General features: G+C 41.1%; 1 protein-coding gene across 1 annotated transcript; it reads right to left on the reverse strand.

The window, feature by feature from the left end:
- Positions 1-3,871: 3,871 nt before the first annotated feature.
- On the reverse strand, positions 3,872-17,598 carry LOC118404140. The gene is made up of 2 exons (XM_035803149.1): positions 17,225-17,598; positions 3,872-4,935 (listed from the first exon to the last, which is right to left on the reverse strand). The coding sequence occupies exon 2, from the start codon at positions 4,825-4,827 to the stop codon at positions 4,069-4,071; it is 759 nt and encodes a 252-aa protein (XP_035659042.1). The 5' UTR covers positions 4,828-4,935; positions 17,225-17,598; the 3' UTR covers positions 3,872-4,068.
- Positions 17,599-19,945: the final 2,347 nt, after the last annotated feature.

The following is a 19,945-nucleotide window of genomic DNA, read 5'->3' on the forward strand; positions in this document are numbered from 1 at the left end:
TCTACATGTTCTACTTTGCATTTCTACGTTTTGACATAGGAGAGTGGGGATAAAGGATTCGTCTTGTGAGGATGCCTGCTTTACATTTTTAAGGGACCAGTAGTGAATGGTTTCCAGGCTACTAGAAGGCAGACCTTGTCAAACTGCGACTTGTGAGGAGACCGGCTTGTTTTCGCGTTCGGTCGTGATTTGGTGGCGAAATAGTCGGCATTCCTGTAGCCGTGTCAGAAACAGGGCCGGTGTTTTCTGATTACCCTGTCACTTTGACGCTAATCAAAGAGATGAAGTAGCTCAGGGTCAACACATTCATGGACATAGTTGATGGTGTCTGATACTGCCAGGAATGATGTCTGTACAACTTAAATCTAAAATACAAGCTAAGGTTCCGTTGATTTGATCATATGCATGCCATCAGAGCGCGCATCAGTTTTCGGTCATTTACAAAAAGCTTTCGACCATACCGTAAATCTTGCAAAGCAGCTGAAAAAACAACAAATATACGCGCCGTAAATTGAAAGAAAATATCGGAAGAGGAATCTAATCTTCCAGAATGAAAAAATCCATTCCCAAGTCAAAAAAATTCTTCAACCTTGATTTGTTCAACCTTCCGGACCACGTAAGTCTCATATTGAAGGCATGTTCTTCTCCTGCCTTTTTTCGCACGCTCGCACAGCTCTCTCCAGAATATCATCTATATAATCAAATCTATATGGCCTCGGACACAATAGCTTTGAAAACAACGAAAGACATTGTTAATAATAAAATATATAAAGTCCTTTGAGCAACTCAGATCCCTTGTGTGTCAAAGACTGGCAAAATGATTCTTTGAATGTGCTGGGCGTTACGTTTGAAATGTATCTGTAGGCCCTTTGGCAAGTTTAGCAATACTTGCGGTTAGGCCAAGGCCGTGTCAAGTATACGGATGTGTATTCAAGGAAATGTATGTTACGAAATGTGTGTTTTGTGCATCTGTAATTCTCTTGATATCCATACCAGCAGTGATTGAATTTTCCTTTTTTGATGTTTTTAACAGGGCAGGTCGCGAGATGTATATGTGCCAAGCTGAACAGTGATGGAACGGATATTCCAGGAGTGCGAAGATATGAAATTTTCCGGCAAAAAAAAAGATCGTATAGATGAAAAATATTGACTCTTTGTCAAAAAGGAATCACAAGACTTGGCACTGTGGTATGATGATCAAAATGGCGACCACATTCTCGCGATTTCTCGCGATGTTTACCGTGACGACAGCTCTGATGAACTACTACGTACTTCTCTGCGCCGGTTCAACGCAACTTTGCCCGGATTGTCCTGCAAATTCCCACGTCTCGGAGCAAGAAACCATTCTCACGGACTTTTGGACGCGAGTCAAGACTGCGGTGGCGACCACAGAGCGAGAGCTAAAACAGAAAGACGCCTTGCCAACACCCAACCGGGGTTACTGGGTCAAACTGGGCGAACATAACATACATAGCTTCGAAGACGAACTCTCTCTGATGTTTGCTTCGCACATTCTCTCCAATCTCTTCCATAACAGGAGGGTAAACGAAAAGAGGGACGATGTGGGAATTCCTCAAGAGGTGCAAGACACGATAACAAACTTAACGGACAGAGTTTACAACCTAGAGGCCGACCTACAACAGGCCATCGCCTCAAATCACTACCTGAACTCACAGGTCAGAGACCTCACGGGCCAGATCTCGCGATACGAGGTGAAGTCTCACGAGAGTTCGAAGAAGCTGAGGCCGAAGTACCAGCGACAAATCAAGCGGTTGTCGAAGACGGTTTCCGAACTTGGACAGGGTCTGGAGAGGGAAAGACACAGGTCGCAACTTCTGGAAGAGGAGCTAGCACTGTTTGAAAAGAGGCAACAGGACACTGAGGATAAATTGATCGAGTTGTACCGACTTGTGGGATACACAACTCCACAAACGCCAGAAGAAGAAGAAACCTCGACGCCGCCGACTGAGTCGAACGACTATGATTACGACCTGGTCGGCAGGGCGCACAGACCTGTGGGATATCGCTAGAATAGTAACGCTAATTCACCTTTATCCGCGGGGTAACCTATATCCGTTGTTTATAATAAAAAGACAAGTAAACAGATGGTGGTTGCAAACTGCAATACTTTGAAACTATTGCAATTTGAAATCATCATCCGTCGACTTCATATCCCTAAATGGTATGTCTTTAAAAACAACGGATATAGGTTACCCAGCGAATAATGGTGAACTAGCGTTACTATCAATAATAGGCGATAGGTGACACGGATATCTTTATTATGATTGAAATGTACATATGTGGGGAACACTGCCGAATAGGACTGCTCTAAAAACTGGTCTATGTGGACTATTACTTAATCCTGTGTCAATGTTAAAAATTATCTTAGAGACCAACAAAAAGTTGTCAACGTTGGCCAGGGAGCCCTTTTCTATCCGTTGTTACTAGTACAGGTTTGACTGTACCTCAATGGCCAGGTGGTCAGAATGTACGTATGAGCGATGTGGTTACTAGTATAGATTTGGCTATATATTGATGTCCAAGAGGTCCTTATTTACAGATTTGACTGTTATTGCTTTTTTGCATGATGATAGCATGTACAGAACACTTTTCACATGACGACAAGTAGAGAAGACCATATAGAAAAGAATAAAAAAAGTTTTGCACTTTCTTAGCATTTAATGCCATGTATTAAATGAAACTATAAATTGAACACAAGCGTTTAGAAATACAACATATACCATGAACACGAAATACAATTTAGAGCCTTTGGATAACTTTGTAAAGATGTTGGAAGGCCATCTAGGCTACTCTTTATAATAATTCATCCATGTATTATATAGAAAAATATGATCTGCATGGATAGCGACAAGTAACACATATATTTGTATTATATTGACAATCATGAGAGGCACAACATGTTCATCTAAAGAATGTCAACATACGTATCTTGTATCTTCTAGAATATGATATTATCATGATAAATCAATGCATGTGCTATTATAAGTATGAGATATCGATCACGACAATGATTGAATGCGTAGTTTTGCCTTAAAGTTTGGCATATGGCACAACATCACCATTTCCTATTATAACCGTTACGGCAAGTACAAACAGCTCAAGTCGTGACATGTTGTTTTTGTCATATACTAGAAAACGCCAATGACAGCAAGAAATGAAACGAACGGAATTTTACCACTTAGCGTAGCACTATCACTTCCAAATCTAACCATATGCAATTAACGTTAGTTGATCTTTATCCGTGGGGTAACCTATAACCGTTTTTTAACCGGTTATGTAGGGATATCAAGACGAGGCCGGTGGTTTCAATTTGCAGTTTTTCTATAATATAAAGAATACTGCAGTTTGAAAACACAACACGTCGTCTTGATATCCTTAGATACTAAAAACGACGGATGTAAGTTACCCCTTGGATAAATGTCAGCTAGCGTTTTAAATTATGTCATATAAAGTGAAATAAGATACGTTACCACTTATTGGGACAAGAATAGTACAGATGCTATTTTCCTATTCATTCCTATTCCAAGGTTATGGACTACATTCAAGCAGCGTCCAAAGTCTGAGTTGGTTTATGATTGTTTGACTGTATCTTTCAAACGGATGCATATTTTTCACTTGATACATCGCATCATTTGCTCAAAATACCATTCGAATCCAAGCTTTCAGATTACCAGATGGTAGTAAGCAATCGACGATAAGCAAATCTATACTTAAACTCTGAATCAAAGACACAATATCGGTAGCATGGTGTGAAACAGTCAATACCACATCACCATAGGCATAGCAGTGCAGTAATGTAATGAATGATATTGACCAAAGTTTTCAGACCTGTTCTCGATCATAGAAGCACTAATTGTCTAGGGCAACACACACAGACAGTTCTCCTTACAGCACAGGAAATTACAGCTTTGACCGTGACCTGGTCTTCAGTCTGACGATCGATTTATCACTTTGCGCGCCTATGACGGCCTCGCCACAGCATCGGAATTTCTCCCCTTGCTATCAGATGCCCTCAGTGTTTCACAACAACGTTAAATTTACAACCCTCTATCGCTGTCCCTTTGGCTCGCGCACAAACTCAACATCATAGTCGTACTCAGTTTCACCTGCGGGAACCTCAGGGGAGCCAACCGGAGCAATCGCGTTGGTGACGACACTGTTGTGCTTGCGCCGAGGATTGTGGGTAATCCTTCTCGCCAGCGCCGCCATCTTGGATTCCAGTTCCCCCTGTCTGACCGCTATCGTGGACAGTTCTGTCTGGTATCGGTTCATCTTGCTGCGCTCGTTGTCCAGCTCCATCTCGACGTATCCGATGCTTTCTTCAAGGTGTTCCATGTAGTTCCTCAAGTGCCGACGCTTTCCTTGACCTTTGTTTCCGCTCATTTGAGATGACAGGTTGGCGACCTCTGACCGCAAGTACTGGTTCTGGTCAAGTACGAGCGACATGTTGGTTTCGAGGCGGGAAACTCTAGCGGACAGTCTGGCCACTGCTGACCACGAACCGCTAACCTTCGTCTTTTTCGTGTTCTTTGTGTCATCCTTGGTGCCACTTTTGTCAACCCACTTTCCTTCTTGGCGTTTCGTTGCAATCTCTTCTTCAACGTCCTTGACCGCAGATTTGACTTCGTCCCAGAAGACTTTTAGAGTTGTCACTTTTCCGCCACCTTCGTCGCCCGCAATGCAGTTCGCACAAGCCTCGCTATGCCTGTGCTTCGTTGTTGCTGTTGAGTCCGAGACGGAGACAGATGCGGTGAAGCACAAACTAACAAGAAGCAAGCAGCTTGCAAATTGTCTTTCGAATGCCATTTTCGGTACTCGACTAACCTATCAAGGCTTCTTCTTCTGTGGATTTTTGCTCACAGCAATCTGCACACAAGGCTCTATGGACAGCCCACCAGAGCTCCAACCGCACTCCTGCAATCAACAAAAAATAGTGAGAAAATGAAAAAAAGGAAAAACGTACAGTAACAGTAACTATGCTCCTAAAGTATTCCTGTTTATATGGATCTGTGTATTTCATATGTGCTTGCAGCTAACATATTAAGTACAAACCTAACATTTTGCTTGAACAGAAATAGATAGCGCATCGAATTGTCGACCGTCTTACTGCAGTCCTCCACAGAATTCAAATGACTGAGCAACCGGATAACGTGACTTAACTAATATATGACGTCACTAGTTGGTCATAAGTGGCAGGAAGTTTATACCGTCCACCGTCTTTGTTGAGTGACGGATGGTGTGCTCTATTGCTTAAGACAACATAAAAGAACATTATTGTATAAGGGTAAACAGTAAAGAGGACTACATCGTGAAAGGGGCCAATGAGGTCATTTACATCAGAGGAGGGCAACAACCGTCACTCAACAGAGACGACTTCCTGACTCTAATGACCCATTAATGACGTCATGCATCCTGTTGTTTGGTCACCTGAATTCTAAGAAAGACAAAATGCAGAATACAGAACAGACTAGACAATTATTCTGTCAAAATTGGGATCCAAAATACTTGGAAACCATGCTATACTTCTAAGGGTGGCAGCATTGACACACGTGATCAACTTGCTTGTTGAGAAAACTCAAGTCAGGTGCATGGACTACAAATCTTCATGATGAACGTATATGTTCACCTTAGATAACCCGACGAAGGGTACCAAAATATTTTTTCTTTGGTGTTTGAAGTACAAACAAATAATAATTAGCGTGCAAAAGTATCAAACCAAAACGTCAACGTTTGGGTTTACCTTAGATATAAATCAAGAACCAGTTGATAATTATTTTTTTCTTCGATGTTTGGAGTCGGAACAAATATTTAAAGTCCGAAATACTCAAACCAAAGCGTTAAGGTTGAGTTTCACCTTAGATAACCCCGAAAGTGTTGCCATAAACTTCTTTCCTTCGGTCATTGGCATGGAATTAGTGAAATCAGCTAGCCAGGGTCAATGATTTTTATCAGATATTGGAAGAGGGTAGATTTCCCCTGGCGTACGCTGTGCTACTCAAGAATAATTGCTTTCGACCACTCAAATAAATGTCAAAAACTTCATCGGAGATCGAATACTTCACTGAGATCGAATACTTCACCAGCGAAGTTCATGATCAGGTTGAAGTTAGCGAGCAGGAATCATTTATTGACCGAAAATGAATAGAAAACTCTGGATTAGAGTTGAATTAATCTCCATGCAGACCTACTGGTAGCATAAGGTGTTTAGCTGGCCAGAAGCCCAGAAAACCCTTTCGCCATGGCCACCTAAACCCTTTATGCCACCGGTATATCTGCATGGAGATTAGTGTTGAACTGGAAATTCAAAAAAATTGACTTATCCAAATCTTCAACTATTGAACTGTACTTCTGTGGTGTCACGTTATGCAGATAGAACACGTGACCCAGTGAGTAGGGGATCATAAGTTTCGGAAAGCCTATGGCGCTCCCCGTCACAGAAAAGGACAAAATCGGTCGAAAATACGAGTAAGCTAGATCCTCTCAGTGTATAAGCTGAACAACCCCTTGTTTTCTTTTGCATGGTAAACATCTATACTCTGGTGAAGGAAAAAAATCGGATCGGAATATGGGTAAGAACTTGAACAACTTATTGTTTCAGTGCTCAAATGCCCAACTCTAATGTATGTCCATAACCCCCATTGGACCCTCTGTAGCAAAATGATTTAGTGTTCTAAAATCAAGTAGTGTCAACTATCCATCAACACCTTTGCCAACCACGACGAAAAACGGTCTCCACAACTTGTCCATGCGGAACTAATTGACAGCGTTCACTATACTCAACACGGCATAAGCAAACGGTTCAGTTACGTTGGCAAATTTAGGGGAATGTGTCAACAAACAGTTGAGTTGGCGTGTGGCGTGTTTGGGCAGGTATAAATAAACAAATGCTAGCCTCACACGACTTTGTCAAGTTCTCTCGGCATGGGAGAAGTCTTATATAAACTATAATGTGCAACGAGAAGCGACTTCTTTAACTGAAAATTATTGTTACATGTCATTTAGATTGACAGCAGTAGTGATACACGTGATATAGATTCTCGGAGAGTTTTGGCTGTCACTTGTAGGATTCTTACTAAGAATACTGTATGTGGGTGGCCGTTTGTGCCTCAACTTAGTATATTTCAAACTGTGTGGTGGTAAAAGTGGGTATCTCACTGGGGCTGGGCGACACCTGTTACCGACTGAGTGCAAATGACATTCGCTAACTGCGCCATAAAGCAGTTACGTATACTCAAGGTACTTAGGATATGATTTTGGAAACAGTCCGAAGTTTCAGGTAGCATTCATTATTTTTCGTCAATGACTTGATGACAAGCTGCTTTTCCGGGCAGATTTATTTGATTCATTCACACCGGGAAGGACCCCTACTTTTTTTTAGAAGTGTGGTGCGTTCTTCATCGCACTCGAGGTGTGGCTCTCTTCAAACACGGGACCTCTATTTAACATCCTATCCGAGGGACGTCCCTAACAAAGCTAGGTACTCATTTACACCTAAGTGAAGTGATGAAATTCGTCGAAAGTGCCTTTCCCAAGGGCAAAACGTCAGAGAATATCAGGGGACTCCAACCCAGGACCTCTGGTCTTTAGTCATACATCCTTCAGGGTTGATACACAAGTTTTGACAATGATACAGTACCAATTGTTTATATAAGAACGTATTGGGTGACCATTCTCTATAATACCTTCTATTGTTTGCATGTAATTACCACCTGTACATTGTTTAGGCACCGATGCAACGGAACCAAAAGAGAAAGTCTCTGTAAATACGGCGCCTCTCAAGAATACAATAGAAGACTTGAGGCGCGACCATTCCCACATCTCAGCAAGTATTCCTCCAGGTGTTTTCACATCAGACGCCAAGAAAGCCCACCTGTAAGGGGCGCATGCCAGAAATGACCTTAAAACAAAAGAGTTCACACCTGACAAACGTCCGAGAGAACACATACCTCTAATGTTGGCCACTTAGTGGTTTTCCACGTGTTTGGTAAACAGTTTGACTGTAAAGACCTATTCAATTTGATAAACAAACGGCTGTAAAGCAAGGAGTTAAGTTACTAGTAGCACGAAGAGTGAGGGGCAATTAGCAACATCTCTTCAAACGTTAGAATGATGTGAGCCATGCTATGGTAAGCGACACAATGTTTAGACGATGGAAATATTTCAAGAAATAGAAAACTAAGCAAACTATTATAATCATTTTCATTATGGTCCCAGGATTCTTCCTTGGGGGACCCAGTGTTGTCCGATTTCTGTTATTGTTCACAGAGGTATATAGTATTCCAATCGTTTGTACGATTAACGTCCACTGCGGAACCCACTGTACGGCGTGTTGCCAACACCACACGATCTTCCATCTAGCAAGGTCAGTTTTTGTCCAAATCTTCAAGTATAAAAACGTTTTAAAAAAGTCAACGTACTTCCCGCAAAATATGACACAAAACAATGTGCAAAAGCCAATGGCAGGGGGCTAGTCCACTGGCAGTGGTGTGTGTGTGTTCAGCATTACTCAGCCTCAAATGCTGAGTGCTTATCTGAATGCACCATGTTTAATGTCTTTGATATGTTTTGGCCAGGGATCAAAGCTTCTGAATGCAAGGTCACTTCTCCAGTTTAGCAAGTATAGAAATGCAAATTTAAGCTCTTCGTTTCAATTGGGTTTAAAAAAACGATTTGCCTGCCTACTCCTTGAATTTCTATAAAAAAAACACAGCACACATGGGCTGACACCTGTCACCTGGACACCATGACGATATGATATGACAGGTCGTGACCTTTCCTCCTACGAGTTGACCTTCACCACCATGACCTATGACCTCCGCTGTGTCCTGACCTCGGGTCACCAGATATGCTCTCTGCATCTGCAGGAATTATGTGTGGGGAGAATTGAAATTTTCTGGAACGACTGTGTAATATGCAGGGTTGGACAAGTCCACAAGCCCTATTGTCCAGGGCAAGTGAAAGTGCTGTTTGAGCAAGTGCATGACCTACTCCACTTGTCCGATCGGGCAAGTATTAAGATCTTTCCATTAAGTGAGATTTTGATATACTCTTTAATTTTTACAGTCACGACATCGAGCAATGGTCAACATATAAAAATAGAGGCAATGATAAGAATTCCATTGCTGGAAGTGAAAATGCATGTAAAAATGACATTTAAATTTTGACCAAGTGAAAAATTGGTTCGGGCAAGTAATTTTTATGTGCTTGACGGATAGGACATTCAAGTGAATTTTTAGAAAACTTGTCCAACCCTGATATGGCATCCTGAAACGATTTTACCAGTGTTTTATCAAAGTTTTGAAATACACATTATGCACTAAGGCTCGTTGTAGTTCTCTTCCAACTTTCAAAATCAAACACTGTTACCAAGGGATTCCCCTTTTAAAGTCCTGAAATATCCATAGACTATACACGACAGTTTCGCCCAGACATATATATCATACATTTGACCGTTATGAACGTAGGCTGTATTCAATCAGACATTTGGCGGAGAGCCAGAGGTTGCTGGAGTGCTTTCGGAATAACAAATTTTTTGTTATCAACCCCGCAGAGTGTTATAGCTCTCATGATCAGAATGTGACATGCACGGGGCCAGATGGCTTTCAAATTATACTTCATATCAATTACAAACTTTTTTGTAGAGTTTTGCTGTAAGTGTTTGAAAAGGACACATTTTGGCAATAAATTTGACAAGAATGTATTTTTTACTACAAAACGTGACCTTACCACGCCTTGGAAGAAATACAATTCGACGTTAAAATATCTTGTTTAAAAGTTTTCTTACTAGTGCTAGGAAATATCACATTTTAACCCATAAACTTGACAGATTTATTTTGTAGTTTTGTTTCATTAGTTAACGATGTTTTTTTAACGATTTGGATTTCACCGCAAAACGTGACATTACCAGGCCTTGGGAGAAATACAGTTCGATTTTTAAAGAGTTTGTTTCTAAGTTTTCTTACAAGTGCTTGGAAATGCCATAGTTTAACAGTTATCTTGACAGGTTTGTTTTGTAGTTTGGGTTCATTAGTTAACGATGCTTTTTTAAAGATTTGGATTTCACTACAAAACGTGACCTTACCTGGTCTTGGAAGCATTACAATTCGATGTTAAAATATCTTGTTTTTAAGTTATGTTAAAGGTGTTTGGAAAGGGCACATTTTAGTCGTTAACTTGATAGATTTATTTTATAGTTTTGTTTTGTCTGTTAATGATGTTTCTCATGGATTTGGATTTCACCACAAAACGTGACATTGTAAGAAATACAATTCAAGTTAAAATATTTTGTTCTTAAGTTTTGTTAGAAGTGTTTAAAAAGGCAGAATTCAACACTAAAGGTGACAGATTTGTAGTCAAAGTTTTGCTTTACATCTTAATGATGTCATTTGTAAGGATAGCAGTTCACGATAAACGTGACTTTACGGAACCTTTAAAGAAATTTACAACGCAACGTTCAAAGAATTCCAAGTGCTCGCAAAATGATTGTTTGAATTCAGTCGTAGCATAACATACTTTATAGCTTATACACTATAGAGGCACATCCGTTTTAAGAGTACTGTTGGCTCCAACAAGGTCAAGCCATAAGTGTCGGCGGTGCGTTTTAGAGTGGGGCTTACTGGGGATCAAGTACACGGCTTAGGGTTGACAACTTGTTCGATGTGCACGTGAACTTGAATCGGACGACTAGGTCTGACTGTGAAATGCTATGTTCGGGCGAGGTAGGATGATAGATTTTACTTTCGCCAATTATGTTTTTGGGTTCGGGCGTTTGTCTGTGAACAGTATAACTCGAGAAGTTTTGGATTTTGGTAGGTCGCTAGGGGTTGGCAAAAGGAACAGACGTTTGGATTTCAGGCCGTCTGGCGGCTTTCGACGATAATGCACGGGTTTTGATATCTTGTGTTGTGTATAAGCTGTATGTTTGGCTGGTAGGGAACTCTTGCGGACGACATATCTACACATTACTTCCGCACAAATACTGACAATGTATATTATGTATTGACCTTTCACATTTGTGCACCGTTTCTAAAGATATTCATGGTACAATACTAACGTATTTTTCCCAGTTAACAAAATAATAGCTTCCTCTAAAAAAGATAAAGCGTTCGTACCTTGACCTTCGTCTTCCCAACCCCCTATTCTCGTATCAAATATAATTACCATCCATCCAGAGGTTCTAAAGTTATGCTTACTAGAAATATCAGGAAAGACACAAAAACTCAGACACACAGACACACACACACACACGAACAAACACACAAACACACATACACACAAACACAGAGAGAGAAGAGAGAGAGACGCCAAAAACTATACCTTCATTTTTAATAAAAACTTAACACATTTACGAGGCGTGACCTTACAACCGCAATCAAATATCTATCGACACGCCGATGTCAGTATGACGAGCCGTTAAATTGATTCAATTTTCTCGATGGTGTGAACTAATCAAAACACGGGCCAGAGGTCTGTCTCCATTTCCAATCGTTCACCATGTTTGTTTTTCCAGTACCGTGGACAGAAACCACCTGCTAGAAGGCTTTTAACATTTAGTCCATGGCTACTTCCCCTCAGCCAATGAGAAGCCTAAATTCTATCTATTGTATATCCTGGGATATAACATAGCATGGGACTAAAGAAAATGTGTGAGAATGTTTCATGCAAATGAGGAAAAAGTGTAGTGATATGAAGCAAAACTGTAATGTCAGAACAAAAAGTATTAGTGCTATATATACGCATGTGATCTCACGTGTCTTTGACCCCTCTACTAGGAATACAAAAAATATGTCATGCGGTAACTGACACAGAACATATTTATTGTATTTAACGTTACCTGGCTAGAACGTAATAATAGGAAAAGATACTAGCTCATAATGAAAATAGATTGATGTTAAGAAAAGTAACATTAAAATTCGTAAACACAGCTGAGAATAGACAGTGATAAGTTGAATATAAAAACAGGAAGATAGGGACTGTGTTATGATAACTAAGATGGTATGTCGGCGACGTGATTGAGTTTTTTTCTGCTTCATTGCTTATTTGAGTCCAAAAACTCTCTATTCGCTGGGGTGTGGGTGGGGTGTGTACTTCCTTGGGCAAAAGAATAAGAAAGAGCTTTCTCAGAAAAGAGTTTGGGTACACTGAACTTGGCCTCAAGACAGGAAGCGACTGACAACTTCAGTTGACACGTTGCTAAGACTATTCCTTAACATCTACCTGACGATACTTTACGCAGTTAACCAAAGTCAACATGTTTACCCGTGACACGGAGGAAAGAAATAGAAGCCCACTTTTGAACGAAAACAGGAAGCTACTGACAAGTCGGGTCGAGTGTTTCAACATTCACATGAATCCTTTTAGAACAGTACACCAAATCTTACATAATTACGGTACGACACTGTAAATGGTCTAATGTTTGCGGTGATTCCTTTTATTTGATCTTTTCACCGCAAAAAAAATGCTTGGTTGTCATTGAATGTATTCTCCATAGAGCAGATACGGTACTGTAGTAATCTATATCAATAGATCAGTGACAGTTAATCACACCAAACGTGACTGTTCTGTTCGTCTATATAGCACCCTTGCCTTGTCGCTAGTAGAAGTGAGACGGTGCAAGTATCTACGTTGCTTTCCGTAAAGGCGTCGGTGTTTCCATTATATGACTGAATGTAACGCAAGTTTACCTTTATACGCCTGTGAACCTATATCCGTTGTTTTTGAAAACAGGATATCAAATACATGGGGAGATCAAGTCGACGGATAATGGTTTAAAACTGCAATATTTTGCATCTGTTGCAATTTGAAACCCTGTCTTTTAACGAAATAACAACGGATATAAGTTACCCCGCGGATAAAGGTGAACTAGCGCTAGCGCTAGCGCCACGGATGTTTCTAGTTCGAGCTTAAAATCAAAGCGAACATTCCCTTTTGTCTCTACCGAGAAATTAGATCCCCGCGAACTTAAAATTTTCAAATCCGCGCTAGCGCTGTCGGGACAAGCGGTTAATTTTGAACCCGCGCCCCGGCACGTTCCCAGGTCACACTCGGAACAGGTCATGACTCGATCCCAGTCGACCCACACGAAAAACCACTTCATTAGGGACCTCTTTACTTCAGGTTTCTCGTGTTTCTTACTGACATGAAGTAGGCACTTGGGGCCGTGTGCTAGACACAGGCCACATGTTCAGCTCATGTAGAAAGAACCACCTGCTTTTTGAGTCAAGGAGAACTTTCTAAGGTTCGAAATATTGTGTCCTTAGTTCCTGCATACGTTCGAAACGGTTCGATATTTAATATCTTTAGGTATAGTGCTAGTATTTAGAGTATTGAGAGTTGTTATGAGCTTTTGTCTGACATGCCCTTCTTGTTACACGTCTTGGCGTAGTGCTGAGTAACGGTTAGGGTGTTTGGCCCAAAACCCAGAGGTACTAGGTTCGAATCCCCTGTTATGCCACCGATGTTGTGCCCTCGATCGGGAAAGGCACTTTTCACCCGACTTTGGTTGGGGAGGTAAACCAAAAGGCAATGGCTTGCTTACTTGCTTACTAGCAAGTAAGCATACCCAGTGGATAACCACCCACTGCCCCTACGGCCTCTACTTAGGACTTCAACTACCTTTACCTTTTACCACCGCGTACAAACAAGTACTCCTTTACCAGGATAACAACGTAATGTACAAGATGTAGTTATGTATGCTTCACAATGGCATATGGATTCAATTACAAACCAATTTCTGCAAGATATCCTTGCTGAGTCTCTACATATAAGCAGCATACCTCCCCAAACCTGAAAGCCTCCTTTACGTTTAACTTTACCGAGGCTCCCATTCTCTCTCCTATAATGTAAGATCCGGTAAAACTAACTAGGGTGACAATCAGGCTATCCCTATAGATCCTTCACAAGAATTCCTGACCTATAGCCTCCTTCGTAGACCTCTAGCGGCGTTGGCTTTTATTCGTTTTTGAGGGGCGCTGTTTTCTGATTTTCAACGTAGGTCAAGGTCTAGAAACTAGTGTGAGAAGAGGAGAAGTTTCCGGTCGCCCAGCCCCACAAGATAAAAGGCGGCAGCGCTGTAAGAAGTCTGCAAAGGAGGCTATTCCAGATATATAGATCCGTTCCAAAAACCGTCGACTACTTGTCCACAGTAGTGGTTGCAATTTCAACAACTTAGATTCAAACGCAAGAACAGAAACTCACCATACAGTTGATTTACTACCGTCTGTCCTGTGTCCGTTGGTTATTCTCACTCACTCACTTCTTACACGGATCGCGTTGTTTGCGAACTAACACGGATGGATCGACATTTACCGTCCAACATTTACTATACCAGAAGTGTCCACGTCCTGTGGTCAAAGCTAACATGTGTGCGGACAAGGGCTTGACCTCTCGACCTTGTGGTCTGTGTGCAAAGTCTCCGACCGTTTGACCAGTGCAAACAATTCAACAAAGTTTACCCGCGCTTTCTTTCCTTGAACCGTTTACATTCAAGTTGGTCCTTTCCGTATTTGTGTCTGAACAACAGTTAGACATTTGCGCCCCTAATGCGTTTCTTGCAAAATGGCTCTTCTAGACTTCCACCATACGACGCTTTTCTTAACGTTTATAAGACAAATTCATAATTAAACAGGGTCTTGGGTGAGCAAAATTCACAGTAAACCGATTCCTCTCTCCACACTAAAGGCAGTTTTAAAATCATACCCATAGCTTGTCAAGAATAATAGATACTCGCATCAAATCCGGAGGTTCAGCTGCAGTACATTAGAGAGACGTTAGGTGGTCCCAAATCTAATAATTTTGAGTTTCGAGGTATCATCAAGACCTACCCACATACTAAATATCAAGACAATGCAACCAAACATTCTAGAGTTATACTATTCACAAACACACAGACACGCCGGTGAACCCCAAAACATAACCTTCTTGGCGAGGGTATAAAACATACCAAAAATGTCAAATATCAGGATGAGGGCGAAAGGAGTACTACAGGTAAGAATCGACACCTGTACAAATACCTACCTCCCACCAACAGGTGAGCCTTTGACCAACCGCTCACCTCTCGAATAAAGATGAAAGTAATAGAGGTAAGAAGCCTTGAGAACCCACTGTCTATATGCACAGGCTGGTTTAGTACGTGCTCGTAGAGCCACATGTCCATTTACACAAGGGTACAATGGTCCCTCTTTCCATAGATAGATGACCACCCATGCTCATACAATTAGGCTACCTACATACATGTTGTAAATGTATTGTAAATCCGTCGTTCCTATGTTCTGTTATCCTCCTTGAAATACAGTATTCTAACAAAAACACCATTGCAATTCTAAAGCAAGCTGCTAGGGGGCCCAAAACACTGCGTTTCCCTTACATCAAACGCTATCTGCTGATTGAGATCATACGATGCCCAGGACAAAAGTTTAAAGACCAAACGTACAAGTACTGCTGCAGTACCAAGGTCACACACCAGGGGGCCTAAAATCGACTTTGACCTTCGTCTTCCAACGCACATACCAAATATCATTACAATACATCCAGAGGTTCTACAGTTATGCTGACCACAAATATCCAGAAACATAAACACACAGTCAGGCATACACATAGATGTACACAGCTACATAGTTACCAAAAACAATACCTTGATTTTTCTAGAGCAGAGGTAACAACATGTAGACTTTCTTCATGCAATACTCTTTTTTAGCCCTTCATACCCAGGAATACCGTACGTTTCAATGTGTCACACATTGTACAATATGCCTATGCACGTTTCTAACGTTACAATTTTAATGTTTGAAATTTCTGTATTTTCTGACCACAAGGAAACACCGCAATGCACAAAAGTTGTGGAGAGCATCTCCTCCTCATTTTCCGGCCATTATTTTGTCGTCTAGACGTGGATAAACAAGACGATACCCGTGACTGTTCGTGTTAGTCACACCGACAGCCCCTACTCTGTAATGTCGTCGCCCGTGGGTGGTATAGCACCAACTACGCACACATGTATGTACACCACATAGTTGAAATAACCAAAATACGCGTAAAAAATATACCAGAGGGGTAAATTGGTTGCATGATGTACACAAACGTTACCCATGCCAGTAAAAACCTTTGTATAAGTGTAAAGGTAGCCCTAAAGCCTTTTTTGAGGCCGTCGGAAACTGTGGGGTTTTGCCCACTGTGTCTAAGACGACAGGGTATTGGAAATCGGAGCCTTAATTTTTACCCTTTCCTTCATTCACATTTTACCTCAAAATTTTACCAGGTACCCATTTTACACCTGGGTGGAGTGAGGAAAGTGGTGTAAAGAGCCTTTTCCAAGGGTACAAGATCGGTAGTATGACAGGATTCGAACACTTGACCTCTGGGTTCGGTCGAAACTACCCTGAGTAGTTACGCCACAAGACCCAACGAACAAATGTTTTATAGCGTCAATATTACCTTTTTGGCTAATTTCGTCTTTTTTTCGGTTAACCTATGAGTTATGGTAGAAACACCTCACTTCCCATATATGGCACTGGATAATTTTGAAAAAGAATCAGACAGCTAAACTGATAGAGCCACATTTTCTCACCGGCTAGGGATTTCAAATCCGGTACAAATATGTATGCCCACGCCTTGCCTGCACTTGCCGGAAAACGCTATCCGGTCCACCTGCATCATTTAAAAGCATGCCCTAGTTTGGGGGAGGGGGGTCTTGGGTAGTAATTTACCACCAATTTAGACCGTTTAGAATGTCTTTTACACGCCACATCTGGACATAATATGCATGCACATTTCCAGGCGCCATTTCCTCAGGCAAAAGCATCATTCTGATACACGTAACCGTAGTCACGAGTTGTTAGGACGCCATGCACCGCTCATTTAATTCTTACGAGGTAATAAGATTGGTATTCCAAGCAAGTACCTAGTACTACATGCGACCCTATTGTACCTCATACTCTATCGACATGGCCGTTTTAAGTGTTCCTATAATGTTCAGTTATGGCAAAGATTATACACAGATTATACACAACGAAAACCGTACATGAAACTGAATCTTTAATTTAAGCACGGCTGAAAGATGCGTAAAGGCACGCTATTTTTGTGTAAAAGTATTGATTTTATGTATGTTTAACGATTGTTTAATGTGTGCTTTAAGATCAGATTTCGGGTAGTGTACCCCCTCCCCACCGACCACCTGATTCCCTACTGTTAACTGCCCGGTACTTACCCGCCAGGAGCTCTCCCGATGAAAGGCCTCTTCAGCTGGCTTCTACAATCTTTCCACAGAGCACCAATCTCTCGGTCGTCCGTTTTTCCTTCCGCCGATGGACTGTAGAAAGAGGAGGTCACGGTCAGGGTTGCTAAGGAACGGTTTATCTGACGGAAATGATTGACACTCAGCGTTGTACGACAGTTTGACGTTGCAGGAATCCTTCCGAGTAAATGGCCACTTCAGACTGTGGAATATATTTCCAAATAGCCCCTCTCAAACGTCCGCTTTCCTTCCCGATGACTGAAGAGAAAGCCACAGTCAGGGTAAAGGAATGGTTTTCTGACGAAAATGATTGGCAGAAGCGTTGTACGACAGTTTTGTCTCTTCAGTTGGCGCGATCTCTTCACAGACGCGGCACCTCTCTAGCATTCGTCTGCCCTCCCTCACCGAAGGCCACAGTCAGGGTAGGAACAGTGTACCTGACGGAAATGATTGACAGAAGCGTTGCACGACAATTTGGTCAGGACAGGAACCGTTGTTATCTGACGGAAAATGATTGACAAGAGCGTTGTACGATAGTTTGGTCAGGGTAGGAGCTACGAACCCCTTTACCTGACGGGAATGATTGACAGGAGCGTTATACGACAGTTTGGTTGCGAAGGTGACGTCACTGCAGGTCGGACTTGCAGGTGGCGGGAAATGACCGGGAGTCTCGTTTCAACAACACTGAGGGTCTGCTAGGGGAAAATAGGGCTACCGGCACGTACTCGGTCACGGTCAGCTAAGTATTACAAACATTTAGGTGAAATATGAGAATGCTGTAGCAAAAACCACAACAAACGATGTGGGCTTGGTAAACGTTATCATTTGAAACGGCAAATTCTTAACAGGATATTCGGACATTTGAAAATAAATCGTCATTTCATCTTTCGTGTAGTAGATTTTGTGCCTATAACATACATGTATAATATAGAGCTTGAGCAATGGTACGTATAAATGGCACTAATATCACGTCATACAACTGGACAACTTGAATACCAGCGAACTCTCCATGTTTTTTGTTTTTTTTCGTCTGAGCATTTCTTCTTGTTACCTCCAAGAAGAAGGGTTCAACTACGACAGGAGTATTTTTTTCGGGACCCGTATATGTGCGTTTTAGCAATATTTCAATATCCTTCGGATGCATTTGTCTGTATTTTGTAAGGTTTAAAATGAAAAGTTTAAAGATTTTGAAAAGATTAACAGTTACACATAACTATGGCTCACAGCACTATTAAAAACTACCGGCGCACACAACACACACATCCTTACATAAATCCTTCGGCCCAAAATTGGCGCCAAAATGGGACGCCGAAAGTCTTAATTTCCGGCGACAGAGGTCACATTTACCTAACGACCTTGTACCATCTAGAAATTAAGATAAATCAGACAGATGTCCTCACTAATAATCGAGTCTTCACAAGGCCAAGGCCTATAGGGTCATCAGTGCAAATGAGATTGAACACCAAGGCCAATAGTGTCGCTTGTTAGCGACTATTTGCAATTTAAAGACATTTCAATGGGCGGTAGTTTTTTCACCTCAAATGGCGAGTTTTTTTAAAATTAAAAAAAATGGAAAAATGTCGCAAATGGGCGCGAACTAGACGCAAACTAGTCGCTAACAGGCGTGATCGCTACTAATCTCTTTTTCGATGAATCATAATCATTGTACATCGGTTTTTAATTCAGTTTAATTCAGTTAATCAATTAAGTGTCTTAAGATGTGACATTCCGGGCGCGACATTTGTAGGGGTTACGTGTTTTCCCTGTGTGCCACATGTCACGTTTACGATTATATCTATTCTCGTATTATTTTCATTTTATGTACTACTTCGAAAAAAAGGTGAGTCTATAGAAATCCTTTAATAAACAATCCATTTGATATGTGATAGCATCATAGCACTATACATAGCACTCAACATATGTATAAAATCCAATAAAAACTCTTCATTATCTAGATCTATTCCGAAATGTAGGATAAAACAATCAAATATCCCCAAGAAATTAATTCAGGGTCGAATCAAGTATCAAATGTGTATTCCATCATGTGCTAGATTTGACCCCATAAACTGACGGCATTTGACCCTTTACAAGCTTCTCATTGATGTAGTAATAAAATTACGATAAATAACAGCAAATAATAATGTCCCCATGAACCTTTGGGAATTACGAACCTCTAAAGGCCTGCAGGCCGATTTGAGCTTCTCATTGATAAACTAGAGTTCCACGAACACATACCTTTGCCAAATAAACCAGATTCGTTATGTAGAATGATGTCTGTAGACATGAATGTGTTACTCGTTACATTCTATTTTATATGTTTGGAGTTGGTTCATAAAATTTTGCCGTTGATTATACAAATTACAATACAATATCAAATTGTATCAACAATCACTTAAGCTATCACCATACCAAAAATCATGATGATCCTTTCATCCCTTCTTGACTTATTCTCTTTCGAAATCTGAAACTAAACCGGCTCCTGCAATTAAAGAAAAGACGTTAGGGGACCCAAACATACACCCCTCTCTGCCATCTTTCTCAGTTACATATGTGGCAAGTTTAAAAGTCCTATCACGGAATGCAGTGAATTTATCAACTTTCCATATTAATCATGCAAATTAGCTGTTAATTTGCATAATAAGTATCTCATTATGTAAGTTTTTACTTAGGCTATCTACATATCTCTTTCTCAGC

Source organism: Branchiostoma floridae, chromosome 2, assembly GCF_000003815.2.
Source record: "Branchiostoma floridae strain S238N-H82 chromosome 2, Bfl_VNyyK, whole genome shotgun sequence".
Lineage (NCBI taxonomy): Eukaryota > Metazoa > Chordata > Leptocardii > Amphioxiformes > Branchiostomatidae > Branchiostoma > Branchiostoma floridae.